General features: G+C 43.5%; 1 protein-coding gene across 5 annotated transcripts in view; it reads left to right on the top strand.

Annotated features, from left to right (window-relative positions):
* clcc1 (chloride channel CLIC-like 1) overlaps positions 1–17,840 on the top strand; it is a 56,484-nt gene that overhangs the window by 10,131 nt on the left and 28,513 nt on the right. For all 5 annotated transcript variants that reach the window (XM_068037598.1, XM_068037596.1, XM_068037593.1 and 2 more), the window contains one exon: positions 14,303–14,413. In XM_068037598.1, the coding sequence (XP_067893699.1) occupies positions 14,303–14,413 (111 nt within the window). The remainder of the gene's footprint in view (positions 1–14,302; positions 14,414–17,840) is intronic.

The raw sequence follows: 17,840 nt of genomic DNA, 5'->3' as shown, positions 1-17,840 counted from the left end.
CTTAGAGATCTCTCTTTGTCTCTGCAGGTTCATGTAAATGCTATTAGCAACCCTGTGGGTTGCTTCTAGAGTCTGCATTTACATAGGTTGTGGGGTCTAACTTTTCACATTTTTTGGGGTTGGTTGACCAGACATGCCATGTGAGCCGCATGGAAGATGGCAGGATCCCCAAAGACACATTGTACAGCGAGCTCGCCACTGGTATCAGACCCACCGGCCGTCCATGTCTCCGTTATAAAGACGTCTGCAAACGCGACATGAAATCGTGTGACATTGATCACAAGTCGTGGGAGTCAGTTGCCAGCATTCGCCAGAGCTGGCGGGCAGCCATAAAGATAGGGCTAAATTGTGGCGAGTCGAAGAGACTTAGTAGTTGGCAGGAAAAAAGACAGAGGCGCAAGGGGAGAGCCAACTGTGCAACAGCCCCAACAAACAAATTTCTCTGCAGCACCTGTGGAAGAGCCTGTCACTCCAGAATTGGCCTTTATAGCCACTCCAGGCGCTGCTTCACAAACCACTGACCACCTCCAGGCGCGTATCCATTGTCTCTCGAGATAAGGAGGCCCAAAAGAAAAAGATGACCAGACAGTAGAGGTTTTCATCCGAGATTCTTCCCAGACTTCCTTTAACTTGCTCTCTTAGTCACTTTTATCCCCATCCCTTTCTAAATTTTTTCCAGCCGTGATCTTGCCTGTCCCCTTTTGTTCTCGACGGAGGTCCCTTACAGTTCACCAGCCCTCTGTTGGAGGGTCCTCCTTGCACAGGTACAGGATTTAGGGGTGAAAGTTTCACTGTAGGTTGGGGTTTCTCCTCAACCTGGCACATGTGGCAACTCCTGCACTACTCCAGCACATGTTTGTGGAGTTTTGGCCAGTCAAACTTCTTTCTTATGTGGGCTTTGGTCTTTTGTATACCGACATGTACAGCCACTGTAATCTCGTGGACTCTTAATATTTCTCCCCGGTACCTCTGCGGCACCACTAACTGGTGAACTACTGCCCACTCCTTGCTCTCAGGTCTTTGAGGAGAACTCCATTTCCTCATCAGTACCTCATTCTTTAAATAGTAGCAGTCAGGGACTCCCCTCTGCTTCAATTTCAGACTGGGCAACCTGTGCTAATTCTCGCAATACTGGGTCAGCTCGCTGAGCCTCAGCTAGGGAAAATCCATTTAGTTAATTCCGTGGGTCTCCTAACTTTCCAAAGAAAGTCTCGGGCAGGCAGATCTCATGGTAATTTGCCTGCAGTGCCAATGCAGACTCCTCTGGGGGAGCTGTTTTGATCATGGCCTACTGCACATTCAGGGAAACTGCAGGAGACCGTCTCCTGCCGCCGCCCCTGTCTCTCTGACCTCCTGCCGTCTTTCTTTCACTACTGGGGGTGCTACCACCTTCACCCCTGCCAGATCATTACCTAGGACCAAGTCAACCCCGTCCACAGGCAAACTAGGGACAATCCCTACAGTCACCGGTCCCAAAACTAGGTTGCACTCCAGGTGCACAAGTACAGGCATACACTGCCCTCCAATACCATTCGGCTCAGAGTCATTGAACTGGAGTCTGAGCTACAGACACTGCGACACATCAGGGAGGGGGAAAGTTACCAGGACATTTTGTACCAGAGGCGGTCACACCCCTTAGGATAGGGTCTTTTGATTTGGTCAGTGGTCAGGGACAGGAGAGTGTGGCTGCAGCTGAGGCAGGTAAAGGGACCCAGAGGGCAGGAGTGCAGGAGCCTCAGCTTTTGCTATTGTCCAAACAGGTTTGAGATTCTTTCAGCTTGTTTCGATGAGCAACCTGACCATGGCACCATGATACAGGAAGCCATTCAAGTGGAGGGAGAAAAAAGGAATGTAGTGGTAGTAGGGGACAGTATAGTTAGGGGGATTGACACTGTTCCCTGCAGCAAAGAGCGAGAGTCCAGAAGGCTTTGTTGCCTGCCCGGTGCCAGAGTTCGGGACAGCTGCTCAAGGGTGGAGAGGAACTTGCAGTGGGAGGGGGAGGATCCAGTCATCTTAGTCCTAGCCCCAATGGTACCAATGACATAGGCAAGACAAGGAAAGAGGTTCTGCATAGTCAGTATGAGGAACTAGGTGCCAAATTAAGAAGCCGAACCTCAAAGCTAATAATCTCTGGGTTATTGCCTGAGCCATGTGCAAATTGGCATAGGGCAAATAAGATGAGAGAAATGAATGTGTGGCTCAAAGACTGGTGTGGTAGAGGTGGGTTCCGGTTCGTGGCGCACTGGCACCAGTACTGGGGAAAGTGGTGGCTGTACTGTTGGGACGGTCTACACCTGAACCATACTGGGGCTGGTGTTCCAGCGAGCTGCTTAACTAGGGAAGTAGAGAGGATTTTAAACTGGATAGTGGGGGCAAGGGATCAAATTTGGGAAGATATGGTAAATCAGTGAGTAGAGACAAGGCAAGAGAGAAAGTTATTAATATGGGAAATGATAAACAGACTGTGACAGGAAGAGACAGAGCGTACAAATATAAATCAACAGATAAGGCTAGAGGTTACAAAAATAATAAAAGGACACAACTAAAGGCGCTGTATCTGAATGCACATAGCATTCAAAACAAAACAGATGAATTGAGAGTGCAAGTAGAAATAAATAAATACAATCTGATAGCCATTACAGAGACATGGCTGTAGGACGACATAGATTGGGCCCTGAATATTGAAGGATACATGGCATTTAGGAAGGACACGAAGCTAGAAAAAGATGGAGGTGTAGCTCTGTTAATTAATGATGGTATTAGCGCAATAGAGAGGGATAAGTTCAGGAGACCAGGATATAGAAGCATTTTGGGTAGAGATGAGAAATCATAAAGGCAAGAAATCACTTGTGGGAGTGAAAGGCCTGCTACCCAACCCAAACCCGACGACGTGTTGGGGTCAGGTCGGGCTGCTCTTCTGTGTCCGGCCTTCGAGTCAGGGTCGGACAGGCATAGCAAGGTTAAAAGTTTAAAAACTTACCTGAGCAGCGGGTCCGGGACGTCAAGCAGGGAAACTGAGTCCGTGCAGTGAGCGTGTGAGCGTCTCTATGATGTCATCACGCTCATGTTGCAGCTTCTGGCAGATTGAAAGTTGGAAGGTAAGTCAAGGGAACGTTGCGGTGGGCGGGGCGGGTCAGGTCCCATTTGGTTCCGTCGGGTTTTTTTTTTAGTGACTTGAGCAGGCCTTTATGGGAGTGGTGTACAGGCCACCTAACATTAACCACACTGTGGGACAGGGTATAAAGAAAGAAATAATGGCAGCTTGTCAGAAAGGTACAGCAATAATTATGGGGGATTTTAACCTACATATAGACTGGAAAAATAAGATGGGCAGAGGTAGCCTAGAAGAGAACATAGAATGTTTTCGGGATAATTTCTTGGAACAATACGTTCTGGAGCCAACCAGAGACCTGGTATATTGACCTGGTATTGTGCAACGAGATAGGATAAAGTAATGACCTCATAGTTAAGGCACCCCTAGGTAGCATGGTTCATAATATGACTGAACTTTACATTCAATTTGAGGGAGAGAAGAGTGGTTCCAAAACTAGTATGTTAAACTTAACTAAGGGCAATTATGAGGTCATGGAAGCGGAGCTAGCTAAAGTGAACTGGTAAATCAGGTTAAGGGATAGGTCAATAGAGATGGAGTGGCAGACATTTAAGGGAATATTTCAGAATACACAGAATAGATACATTTCAAAGAGAAAGAAAAATTCCAAGGGTGGGACCCGTCATCCGTGGTTAACGAAAACAGTTAACGATAGCATCAAACTTAACGAAAAAGCCTATAATTGCACAAAGGTGTGAGGCAGGTCAGAAGATTGGACAGAATATAAAAAAACAGCAAAGAATGACTGAAAGATTGATAAGGAAGGTAAAACTAGAGTATGAGAGAAAGCTAGCAAGAAATATAAAGACAGATAGTAAGAGTTTCTGTAGATATTTAAAGAAGAAAAGCGTTAAAAAAGTGAGCATTGGTGCTAAAGGAAGTGAGTCTGGGGAATTGATAATGGATAATAAGGAGATGGCAGATGAATTGAACAGATATTTTGCATCGGTTTTCACTATTGAGGATACAAGTAACATCCCAGTATTAGCTGTAAGTCAGGAAATGGAAGGGAAGGAGGAACTCGAGAAAATTACAATCACCATGGAAGTGGCACTGAACAAATTGTTGGAGCTGATGGCTGACAAGTCCCTGGGTCCTGATGGACCTCATCCTAGGGTGTTAAAAGAAGTGGCCTGTGAGATAGTTGATATGTCAGTTTTAATTTTCCAAATTTCCCTAGGTTCGGGGAAGGTTCTTTTAAATTGGAAAATAGCGAATGTAACTCCTTTATTCAAAAAGTGATGGAGACAGAAAGCAGGAAACTACAGGCCAGTTAACTTAATATCTGTCTTAGGGAAAATGTTAGAAGCTATTATTAAAGACTTTAGAGCAGGGCATTTAGAAAAATGCAAGGTAATCAGGCAGTCAACATGGTTTTGTGAAAGGGAAATCATGTTCAACCAATTCATTGGAGTTCTTTGAGGGAGTTACATGTTCTGTGGATAAAGGGAAACCAGTGGATGCATTGTACTTAGATTTCCAGAAGGCATTTGATAAGGTGCCACATCAAAGGTTATTGCAGAAAATAAAAGCTCACGGTGCAGGGGGTAAACATATTGGCATGGCTAGAAGATTGGCTAGCTAACAGGAAACAGAGAGTAGGCATAAATGGGTCATTTTCTGGGTGGCAAGATGTAACGAGTGGTGTGCCACAGCGATCTGTGTTGGGGTCTCAACCTTTTACAATTTATATAAATGACTTGGAAGAAGGGACCGAAGGTATGGTTGCTAAATTTGCTGATGACACAAAGAAAGGTAGGAAAGTAACTTGTGAAGAGGACATAAGGAGGCTACAAAGGGATATGGGTAGGTTAAGTGAGTGGGCAAAGACCTGGCAAATGAAGTATAATATGGGAAAGTGTGAAATTGTCCACTTTGGCAGGAAGAATAAAAAAGAAGCATATTATGTAAATGATGAGAGATTGCAGAGCTCTGAGATGCAGAGGGATCTGGGTGTCCTAGTGCATGAATCATAAAAGGTTAATATGCAGGTACAGCATGTAATTAGGAAAGCTAATAGAATGTTTTCATTTCTCGCAAGGGGAATTGAATACAAAAGTAGGGAGGTTATGCTTCAGCAATACAGGGCATTGGTGAGACCACATCTGGAATACTGTGTACAGTACTGGTATCCTTATTTAAGGAAGGATGTAAATGCGTTGGAGGCAGTACGGAGAAGGTTTACTAGACTAATACCTGGAATGGGCGGGCTGTCATATGAGGAAAGATTGGACAGGCTAGGCTTGTATCCGCTGGAATTTAGAAGAGTAAGAGGCGACTTGATTGAAACAAATAAGATCCTGAGGGGTCTTGACAGGGTGGATGTGGAAAGGATGTTTCTCCTGGTGGGAGAATCTAGAACTAGGGGTCACTGTTTAAAAATAAGGGGTCACCCATTTAAGACAGAGATGAGAATTTTTTTCTCTGAGGGTTGTGAGTCTTTGGAATTCTGTTCCTCAAAAGGCAGTGGAAGCAGAGTCTTTGAATATTTTTAAGGCAGAGGTAGATAGATTCTTGATGAGCAAAGGGGTGGAAGGTCATCGAGGGTAGGTGGAAATGTGGAGTAATCAGTTCAGCCATGAACTTATTGAGTGGTGGAGCAGGCTCAAGGGGTCGAGTGGCCTACTGCTGCTCCTAATTCTTAGTCACCACCATTTTGGTGTTCACTGCGCTCTCTGGGGGAAAGGTCAGGCCTTTTCCCAGGAACAGGGATTTAGTTGCCCCTGTGTCCCTGAGAATTACTATGGGCTTGCTTGCCCCACTCGAGGGATATGGGGTTACTTTCCCTTCAAATACAAAACCCTGATAACCTTCAGGAATCCTATTAACCTTACCTGCACTGGCCCTAGTAAGCTTCCTGGGTTGCACTCTTACTACAGTTAAAGCCACAGCTTGTTCTGTGTTTTGCAACAGGTCCTCGTCTTCATTGAGCAGGTGTGCCCTGATTAACCCTACCAGTTTCCCCTTTAGTTTCCAGCTGTCAGCTTTTAAATGCCCTGCCTATTACAATGGAAGCACACAGGTCTCCGGATCTCACTCTCGCTCACAGCACCTTCCTTTTTGGCTGGAGGAGGGCCCCCTCGGATTTTTGGGGGCGATTAGGAAAGATTCTCCCCTGGGAAACAGACTTATAAATTAAAGCAAACTCATTGGCCAGAACGGCTGCTTATCGGGCTCCCTGAACCCACGGCTCCTCTACATGAGTTTTTATTGAGAATGGGAGAGAGTTTTTAAATTCCTCTAACAGGATTACTTCTCTGGGAGTCTCATAGCTGAGCTGTATTTTTAAAGCCCTCAGCCACTGGTCAAAAGCCAGCTGCCTCTTTCAAACTCCAGATAAGTTTGATTGGCTTGCTTCTTGGGGCTTCTAAACTTTTGGTGATAGGCTTCGGGTACTGATTCATATGCCTCAGGATAGCATTTTTGGTCAGTTCATAATTTGATGAACTCTCATCTGGCAACAAGGAATAAACCTCATGGGCTTTTTCTGTTAGCTTGCTTTGCAGTGAAAGAGACCAGGTCTCAGCTGGCCATTTTAGCTGCCTTGCCAGTTTCTCAAAAGACACAAAAACTCTTCCACATCTTCCTCATTGAATTTTGGAATTAATTGAGAGAGTTTTAGCAATCTTGTACCCAAGCCCTGAATTGTGCTCCTCCATATTGGCCATGCTTTCACTAGGGTTACTCTGTTGCCCCCAGCTAACTCAAGCCGCCTTAAATATCTTCACATTCCTTCCGGAATATTCTTTCTCTCTCTCCTGACTTTCATTTTCTTCACGTTCCTTTTGGAAGGCTATTTTTTTCTCCCTCTCCTGTATCTCTCTTTTTCCCTTTCAACAAATTCGAGTGTCCTCTGTTCTAATTGTATCTTTGCTAACAATACCTTGTTGGATTGTGCTTCTAAACCTGATTCTGCTTCAGATTCAAGGGATAAATGGTTGGCCACTAGCCTTAGGAGTTCAGATTTCCTGGCCTTGCCACGTACAGTGATCTCACACTGCTCAGCCATTTTCCTCAACTCCTCCATAGACAGTTACTATCCCAAGTTACTTCACCCTGGCTTGCAGAGCTACTCACTTCAGTTGCAGACATGTTAGTATTCAATCACACACAACCACAAGAAAACCTGTATTGAAAACTTGCACTTTTTGATTGGGAACAATTTGGCTTCCCGCTTCCAATTTCACTTGTTTGTACGTAAAATTCCGGATGGTAGCCCCCAAATTTCTGTTACAACCAGGTGAGAAAGGTGTCTAGGGGTCTATTACTGTCTTCACCTGGTCTTATTGAAACATAGAAAATAGGAGCAGGAGTAGGCCATTCGGCCCTTTGAGCCTGCTCCGCCATTATGATCATGGCTGAACATCCAACTCAGTAACCTGTTCCCGTTTTCTCCCCATATCCTTTGATCCCTTTCGCCCCAAGAGCTATATCTAACTCCTTGAAAACATACAATGTTTTGGCCTCATCTGCTTTCTGTGGTAGTGAATTCCACAGGCTCACCACTCTCTGGGTGAAGTAATCTCTCCTCATCTCAGTCCTGAAAGGTTTTCCCCATATCCTTAGACTATGACCCCTGGTTCTGGACTCCCCCACTATCGGGAACATCCTTCCTGCATCTACCTGTTCTGTTAGAATTTTATAGGTTTCTATGAGGTCCCCCCTCACTCTTCTGAACTCCAGCGAATATAATCCTAATCGACTCAAACTGTCTTCAGACATCAGTCCCTCCATTCCAGGAATCAGTCTGGTAAACCTTTGCACTCCCTCTATAGCAAGAACAGGGTTTAATTTTAAACACACACTCGAACTCACTTGATTGTAGGTAATCTTGCTGTTCGTCGGTGCCCAGTGTTCTTCTTAAACCTTGTTGACGTAGAAGACTTTTCTCTCTTTGAGGTTCACGTGTTCTCACAAAGTTCCGTTCCGTGGGAAAGAGATGGAGACAGGCAGGACTGGAGAGGAGGTTCTGTTCCAATTGGGAGCACATGACTTTAAGTTCAAATTCTCTTGGAAGTTCAAATTCCAACAGCCAGCTAGTCATGTGACTGAAACTGGTCTGACCACTTCTTCTGTGTTTGTGGATTCTACTATCTTCGCAGTCAACCTGGAATGCTAGCTCCCCCCACCTTCAACCTCTGGTAATCAAAAGTCCATTGTTGGTTGAATGAGTCAGGGCATGGCCCTTTGTGCCTTGTTCCAACACTGTCTGTTACCATTCAAATGTCTTTCCAGTCAGGGGCTTGCAATTTTAAGTTTTAATATTCATGTGGTGAAATAAAGTGTGCCTCAGTCTTGGCAGGTGGGGGGCTTGCCTGACACTTGTGTTGTAGGATTGTTGCTAAAGCTTCTCTTGGAGTAGTAGTGTATGATATGGATGCCAGTTGAAATATACAAGTAAATTCAATAAAAATCTCAATTTTGTCATTCATAACATAAATTACTATTTTAATTTATATCAGAAATGAGATGAAATTAGCGAAAGTAAAAAAAAAATTGGCGTTATTAAAACTCTAGCTACCATCAAAGTAAAGCATGCTGTTTTCAGCTGGCAATTTGGTTAAACAGGAATTTAAACCTGAATTCCTGGAAGATCCAGTACTAAACATCATCATCTTTTTACATTCACTCAAACTCAAATTTAGTGAATTCTGTTGACTTTCATGAGACCTGCAGGACAGAGCATTCTTCAAAAGCAAGCACTACATCTCTGCGGCAAAAGGAAGGTTACAAAGGCTGGTCTACTGCATTTGAGCTTTCATTGCCTATCTGCTGATTGCAAAGTAATATTTCCCTACCACTTGGCTAGTTTGCAAAATCAGTTAACAGCAGTATTAAAGAGAAATTGATGATACTATGGGACTGCACAAACTAAAATATCTAGCAGAGGCTTGGAATTATAGGATGTGCCCCTGATTCCCCACACGCTCAGTAACTGATCCCAGCCTGACTATTAGAGATAAAAACAGAATATGTTGGAAATACTCAGCAGGTCAAGCAGCATCTGTGGGGAGAGAAGCAGAGTTAATATTTCAGGTTGTTGACCTTTCATCCACAGTATTTTGCATTTGTGTGTATGAGAGATGCTGAGCTATAATTGTGCTCACTTTGAGCGTATGGTGGAAAAAGTTTTGTTGGGGTATTTTTGTGCACCTTCTAGAGATCAGCAGACCAGGAATAATGCTCTGGATCAATTATTATAAAAGCTTTAGATTGTTAACTCAATTGAAAAAAAGTTTGACAGGCAAATTATCATTGTGGTAAAGATTTTTTTCAAAAAGGTCAACAATATGATAAAGTCTTATTTTGGGCAGTATGCTTAGAGTCCACAAGCGTTACTTGTTGTCCCAATTTTCTGTCAACTTTTCCTATTCTGAATTCCTATTTGTTACGGTGGCAGTCATGGCTAAGTTGTTAACACTCTCATCTCAGAATCACAAGGTTCCGGGCTCAAGTTCCACTCCAGGGCTTGAGCACAAAAATCAAGGCTGACGCTCCAGTGCAGTACTGTGGGCGTGCTGTCTTTCAGATGAGATATTAAACTGAGGCCAGATTTGCCTGCTTGGATGATGTAAAAGATCCCACAGCACTATTTCAAATAAGAGCTAGGGAGTTATCCCCGGTGTCCTGGCCAATATTTACCCCTCAATCAACATAATTATCACATTGCTGTTTGCGGGAGTTAGCTGTGCTCAAATTGGGTGCTGCGTTTTCTACGTTACAACAGTGACTACACTTCAAAAAAAAAAAAGTACTTCATTGACTGTAAACAGCTTTGAGATGTCTGGTGGTCATGAAAAGTGCTATATAAATGCAAGTTTTTTTTCAATATTACCTTTCAGCAACTGTTATGATTTTTAAGTCAGAATTTAAGTACTTGTATCTACAAGAGGAATCGATGCTGTCATGCAGGCCCCCACCTGCCAAGAATGGGGAATATTAATTTTGCCACTTGGACATTAAACTTAAAATTGTTGCTGGGAAGAAAAGAGGCCTATCACAAGGAATTGCCAGGCTCCTCGCCAGAAAGACATTTTTGCATACTAGCAGTGTTGGAACAAAGGAACCAGTCCCTGCTCCCCAATACACAGAAGACGTGGTCAGACCAGTTTAGTCACATGACTAACTGGCTGCTGCAGAGTTTTGAACAGAGAGTTTTAAATTGGCCGCAGAGAATATGAACTCAAAGCTGTTTGCTCCTGGACTGAAAAGACCTCTTGTGGCTGGCTCGCCACAGCCTCTCCTGTCTGCTCTCATCTCGTTCTCACCAGCTTCGGAATCCATTGAAGACACAGGAATCTCAAGAGAGAAAGGTCTCCTGCAGTGAACAAGGTTTAAGAAGAATACTGGGCCCCAACGAAAAGCAAGAATTACCTACAAGCAAGGGCTCTACAGTGAGCTCGAAGCACAGTAACAAGAAACTCTTCAGATATTGCCTCAAACCTCTCCACTTTATTTTTCTTCTCTTTTCTGTCCCCATTTGCATGTGCGTATTGAGTATGCATGCTAGTGTAGGGTGTGGCGTATAGCCATGGGCATTAACCGAATTAGAGCTTAAGTTTTAATGAATTTCACTTTTCTTTAAACCTAAGAAAGCCTGTTTTTGCTCATTTCTTTGCCTTATAATTGGAAGGCAGTGAACAAGAATTCACCAAGCGAGAGCTCAAAACACAGTGTGTTTAAAATTAAATCCTGTTACAGTAAGACCAGGTGAAGGCTGAAAGGGACCCCTGGACACCTTTCTCACCTGGTCGTAACAATGGAAATTTTTGTTTAAGCCTTGGTAATTTCTGTTGCAAGTAAAAATAATAGAAATGTGAAATCATTGCTGCATCATCATTTCAAATTTTTAAGGACAGCGTCAGTGGTCTAATGGTTTGATTGTAGGTTTTCATTTTGTGAAATTGTTAACTTTATTTTCTACCAAATAAAGAAATTGTATTAATTTTTTATTTTTGAATAACTTAGATGATGTTAAAAATAAGCAATAATATGAGGCTCCATGAACATCCCATTCTCAATGATGGCCAGCATGTGAGTGCAAAAGACAAGGCTGACGCTTTTGCAGCCCTCCAGCCAGAGATGTTGAGTTGACGAGCAGATACTAGTCTTCAGCCAATTAGATTCACTTCATGTGATATCAAGAAACGGCTAAGTGCACTGGATACAGCAAAGGCTATAGGCCCTGACAACATCTGGGTGTAGTGCTGAAATATGCTCCAGAACTAGCCACGCCACTAGCTAAGGTGTTCCAGTACAGCTACAACTCTGGCATCTACCCAACAAAGTGGGAAATTGTCCAGATATGTCCTTTCCATAAAAAGCAAGAAAATTCCAATCCAGTAATTACTGCCCCATCAGTATAATCTGAATCATCAACAAGATAATGGAAGGACCCATCAGTAGTGCTATTCAGTGGCACTTGCTCGCCAATAACCTGCTCACCAATGTTCAGTTTCGGTTTCACTCTGGCAACTTAGTTCCAGATCTTATTAGAGACTTGATCTAAACATGGGCAAAAGAGATGAGTTCCAGACATAAGGTGAGAGTTACTCCATTTGGCATTGAGGCACTATTTGAATGAATGTGGGATGAAGGAACCCAAGTCAAACATAAGTCAATGGAGATTGTGGGGAAGATTCACCAGTGGCCAGAGTCTCATCTAGCTTAGTGGACAGTGGTTGTGGTTGTTGAAGGCCAATCATCTCAGCACCAGGGCACCAGGTTAGAGGTAGAGCTGTTTTCTGGTTATTGCACAATGTTCAGCACCATTCACAATTCCTCAGATAATGTCCACATGCAGCAAGACCTGAACAACATCCTGGCTTAGGCTGATAATTGGCAAGTAACATTCAGCCACGCAATAATTATTTTCAACAAGAGAGAGCCTTATCTACCCATGACATTCAATGGTATTACCATCGCTGAGTCCCCCACCATCGACATCCTGTGTTTCAGTTGAGTTTCTGATCAATGGTGACCCATCACATAAATGCCATGACGACTAGAGCAGGTCAGAGGCTGAGTATTCTGCAGCAAATATTTCACCTCCTGACTGTTTAAAGCCTCTCCACCACCTAGAAGACACAAGTCAGGACTGTAATGGAACACCCTCCACTTGCTTGAATGGATGAAACTACACCAATTTGACACTCAACACCACCTAGGCCAATGCAATCCACTTGATCAGGCCATATACCACCTTAAACATCCAATTCCTCTCTCACCAGCACACCATAGTTGATGGTGTGTACTATGTACTGGATGCACTGCAGCAACTCGCTAATACTTTGACAGCACATCCTAAATCTGTGGCAGCCCACCTATAAGGAGAAAGCCAGCAAGGGCATGTGAACACCATCACCTCCAAGTCACACACCATCCTTCATTGTCGCTAGGTAAGAAACCACAGCCTCCTATCTAACAGGATTGTGGGAGCACCTTCACCATGTGGGCTGCAGTGGTTCAAGAAGAAGGCTCACAAACTTCTCTAGGGCAACCAGTAATGGGAAATAAATATTGGCCTTGCTAGTGATGCCCATATCCCAAGAATGAATGCTTTAAAAAAAAAAAATGCAAAACTCAGTCTAATTCTGCTTTGTTGGTCATGCATAATAGTAATGTTTACTGAGATTAGAGAAAAAGCTTGTAAATTGTTTGTATTTACATTTAATGTTAATTTTTTAAAGAGGATTTTTTTTTTGTAAATTTTTTCAGCCCCCATTTGTGAAATGGGCCCAGACAACCATTCACTGCTCAGTAACTAGTTTCTCCTCACTTTCTACTTTGCATTTTTAATTGTTTCCTAAGTGAAGGCTGTCCTAATTTTATTGTCACTTTGTTGAATATTGTATATGAATTGGACAAAGACCTGTGAATGAGGCAAATGGAAGCTCAAGCATGTGAAACAAGAAGGATAGTTCATGGCTGTGTAATATATACACTGCATGTATAGCCTGTAGGCAATATTTAAACAGTGCATGTGTCACACTTACAGCCTACAGTACTCAATGTGGTGAATGTTGCAGATACTGCACATTGTTTCATTATTTACTAGTGTAAATTGCGATGTCAACATTCTCTATTTAATTTGACTGGTCAACTAACCAGTGTAGTTGTAGTCTCTGTTCACTAGGTGGCTGTGGGTAGCAAGTTTATGAAATATCTCTGCAAACTCCCATCTTCATCTGACTATGACCAAATTCACTGGCAAATTAATTGTATGTAGTCTGAAAGAAGGTTCTGGTTTTTGTCAACCAACATGGATTACCCCAATGGAATCATTTTTAAATTATTGGTTGTTTGGAATTGGTAATGGTGACAAAGCTATATTTATTGCCCATACTTAGTTGCCCTGAGATGCTGGCATGGGTCTTCTTGAACCACTGCAGTCCATGTAATGGTGGTGCTCCTACAATGTGTTAAGTAGGGAATTCTAGGACATTAAGAACATGGGAACAGGAGTAGGCCATTTAGCCCCTTGAGCCTGTTCTGCCATTCAGTGAGGTCATGGCTGATCTCTGTCCAACTCCACATACCTGCCTTTGCCCCATATCCCTTAATACCTTTGGTTAATTGCACCAGCAATGATGAAGGAACAGTGTCAGTGTCCAGGTCAGAATAGTGTGCTGATGGAGGGGAATTGGATGACCCCAAGACATTGCTGCTTTTGTCCTTGGTAGTGGGACAGATCTCATAGAAGGGAGGGGAGAATAAATATTTCTCATGTAAGTAAAATCTATGCACGTGCCAGCTACCTTAATCAGTGATTTTAGAGCAGATTTTCAGATCTTTCATTACTCATAAATCTAAAGAAAAAAGAACATTATCATTATTCTTAATTTCTTAGTCTGCATCCATAAATAGGACATCCTGCCTTTTTTATCCTCCATCCACCATACAAATGCAAAAATATCCTAGTTTTATGTAGACATTTCACTGCATTGATAGAATGAAGAAGCTCGCCAGTGAGTAATTTCATATTGTGAAAGCATTGAAGATTTTATGCTATTTTTATCGAACGATAATAGGTATGAGGTACAAAGTGGTAATGCTCAATACCAGTATTGTAGGATGTGAATTAATGTTGCCCATTTTGTTTGAGCATATATGTTATTTTTACACAGGTGGCATCATGTAAGCATGTTATGGATTATATTATAGATAACTGAGCTGACCTTCTTTATACAGGTTGAAGCATGTATAAAGGAACAATCAGTTGAGTCAACAGAAATTGGTTGCAATCCTGTTTTTAAGAGATACCTGAATAAATTGCTGTTGGAGACTGGAAAGTTAGGTTTGGTAAGTACTCTGTAACAGAATATTTGAAAAGAATTTTCTTTGTTCCCATCTACACGTAGTTCAAAACCAGAGTATATATATATTTGTTGTTGGGGTTTTCCATCTTGGGTGCCGACTGGATTAGAAGATTCAGTCTTGAAATCCTAGACCACAAGTAGAAATCAGGGTAGCTGCTTTTTTTTTTCAAATGTTATTTTCGCTGCTCGTGACTCCTTTTTCTCCTTTCACCTGTGCTTCCTCCTTTTATGTCCCCATCAGAATAAAAGCATACCCAGTTAAGTTGCTAAGATTTTCAAATGATACCATATTTATCTAGCTGGTTATTATGGATATTTTTATTTTTGAGAATGAAAGGATGTCTCCTAGCCATGTTTTCTAATGTCTCCCGCTGATGCATATCACCTTGGAAGCTGTAACACGTACAGAGAAAGCAATTTATGGTCAGACTGTATTCATCTAAAAACTTGAAGAAACTGGCAATGATGAAGTTTTGCTCACCTTTGGAGCAACTCATCACCATTTGGCAACAGTTCTCAGTGGTAACATGCAGCTCTAGTTTGCAGGGCAACATCTCTTTAATCATGCTGGAACCACTCAGCAGGTCTGGCAGCATCTGTGGAAAGAGAAGCAGAGTTAACATTTCGGGTCAGTGACCCTTCATCGGTTCCGATGAAGGGTCACTGACCCGAAACGTTAACTCTGCTTCTCTTTCCACAGATGCTGCCAGACCTGCTGAGTGGTTCCAGCATTTCTTGTTTTTATGTCAGATTTCCAGCATCCGCAGTATTTTGCTTTTATCTCTTTAATCATTATGGACAGAGCTCTGAAGAGTGACGGACAAAATGAAGTACAAATACTGCAACAAGATTCTTGTTTTTCCCCAAAACCTAGTGATGCTAGTATTGTGTAGCAGGGACTGTAGTACTGTACTGGCTGTAAGATGCACTTTCAAAGCATCTTGAAAGATACAGCTGGCATGGTCAAGGTGAGAACACTTGGACCATTTGTATTTGAAGTCAGTTTTGTGTCCGTACTGAAATTCGGCCACATGTTCGCACCAGGATGTAAGCTTTATCCTCATTAGGAACTTGGAGGAAAGACTGTAATAAAACTGTACTAATCATTAGCTGACATAGGTAGGAGTGCACACAGGATGTTGTGGGGAAGGGGCCAGTATGCAGGTGTATTTACATTGGAATTGGCATGAAGTGATTTCAATATAAGGGCATCTTAAAGGCACCGCTCTCTGTCAGGGTAGACACTAAGAAGTTGTTTCCTCTGGCTGAGGAAGCTATAACATGGGAGCGCTGTCCCAGGATAAGGGGTCAATCATTTAGGATTGAGATGAGGAGAAAATCTTCCACTCAAAGGGTTGTGAATATTTAGAATTCTCTGCTCCAGATAATTGTGGATGCTCCATCGTTGAGTATATTTAAGGCTGAGATTGACAGATTTTTGGTCTCTTGGAATCAAGGAAAATGGGAGTGGGCAGGAAAGTGGAGTTGAGGTAGATGATCAGCCGTGATTGTATTGAATGGCGATGGGCTCAAGGGGCTGTATGATTAGTAACCAGGTTATATTGATCCCAGTTACTAGCAGACGTTGCTGCTCCCAGTGATGTAAACTTCATTTTTATTGGCACCTCATTCCCACAATCATGAGATTTTTAAGGGTTGAAGATCCAGCAATTTATAAACCTTTTTTTACCTAAATAATGGCTCGGACCATGACCATTAGTGATGTAGATGGGCAGGAGGAGAGGCACAATGGTTCTACGGGGTGGGGGTTGTGCCAGGAGGCCCTCAAGGACCACCATCAGTAGGGATTGGGAACAGATGGCCAAGGAATTCAACTCCAAGTCTGGAACTAAGAATCTGGCAGTAGTGCCACATGAAGTCTCAAGGTCATAGTCAGTGAATACATCTTCATATGATGGCATCTACCCAGTACAACAAAAGCCTCTTTCACTGCTCATTGCACCACACCCCCATCATTCACCCAGCAGCACTCCCTAACATTCAGGACTCACCTCTGACATTTAGATACTCCACCTCACCCTCACACACCTACCCAATGCTGCTAACCTCAGACCCACCTCTCTATGTCTTCACATACATACCTCCAGCTATTTATCCATGGCTGGCACATCACCCAAACACTTTTTTTTACAATCACTGACATTCTGCTCGCTCTCTTGCAGGGCAAGGTGCCACACAATAGAGGGAGTAGAGCAGCTTTGGCAGGGGACAAGGATGCCTGCATCTCCTTAGCCCTACAGAGGAGGTGGTTGTCCACATCATGGTACTGCTGGCCCATTGAGCATGATGACACGTTCCTGTCTTATGCCCCTTCTTAACTGCCAGCACATCTTCATATTACTACCTGGCATGATGAGCAAACTGCAGATGGTGTGACCACAGACCTCTTGCTTCCATGCCCCTCCCCCCCCCGCCCCCACATCCTTCATACCAGTCTTCCCCTTCTGAGTTCCTGGTTTCAGACACCGAAGAACTGACACCTACTCAGTCACACAGGAGCCCAAGGAGGAGGAAAGAAAGCAACATCGCAGCACTAATGAAGAGGCATTGTCACTTGATCTGACACCATTGCGTGTACCTTGGAGGCGAGTATAGAGTTGGAATCAGCACATGGGAGTCAACCAGGCATGAGTAGACTGCAGCCAGGCCAGGAGTAAAGGACGGTTCATGTGCCACCTCACCAGAGGGCAAGGTGCCAGACAAATACAGCTGCAGAGGACTTCAGTGGGGTGGCATAAGGAGAGCACTGAATGGGTACAGATGCTGGGTGCACTGGTTGATCTGCTAGACAACCTCCTGCCACTATCAATAAGCATGGAAGAGTCCAGCTCCAACTTGGTGTGGAGTTTTCCCTCTGTGGCGCCTCTTCATCTCACTGTCATGCTGCCAGAGGAGCTACCACGGCTGCCCCAATATCTGTTGCAACCTTTGTGTGGACAGGTCACCTACTCCTGTGGCCCCCCAGTGAGGATGTGGCAACACTCTCTGGCAAATCCAGAAACTCAACAAAACGCCTCCAGAGTGCTTCCAGATACCTTACAATAGAATAAGCTGTGTGACGTCGGCATATCACTGAATCAATAACTTCTGGCTTACATAGTGGATGCACTGGTGTGCGTGCAGAGTAGAAAGCGGCCGGCTGTGTGGGCCACACGTGAAAAGCAATGCAAGGCCTTCTGTCGCTATGCAAGCCAATTTTGCGCCCTCAAAGTCATCCAATTTAATAGAAATGCTGATTCATGAAAGTATAGGCCCTGAGCCCAAGTAAAGGTGGTGCTGCAGCTACTGCTCTTTCTCCGGTCATTGCTTGCTGCTTCTGATTATAAACACACCTCCCTCGCTTGTTTGCAAATGCGAATTCCACGTTATGCTCAAACAGAACAACAACT

Source organism: Heterodontus francisci, chromosome 8, assembly GCF_036365525.1.
Source record: "Heterodontus francisci isolate sHetFra1 chromosome 8, sHetFra1.hap1, whole genome shotgun sequence".
NCBI lineage: Eukaryota > Metazoa > Chordata > Chondrichthyes > Heterodontiformes > Heterodontidae > Heterodontus > Heterodontus francisci.
This window is presented reverse-complemented; position numbering and strand designations above follow the sequence as displayed.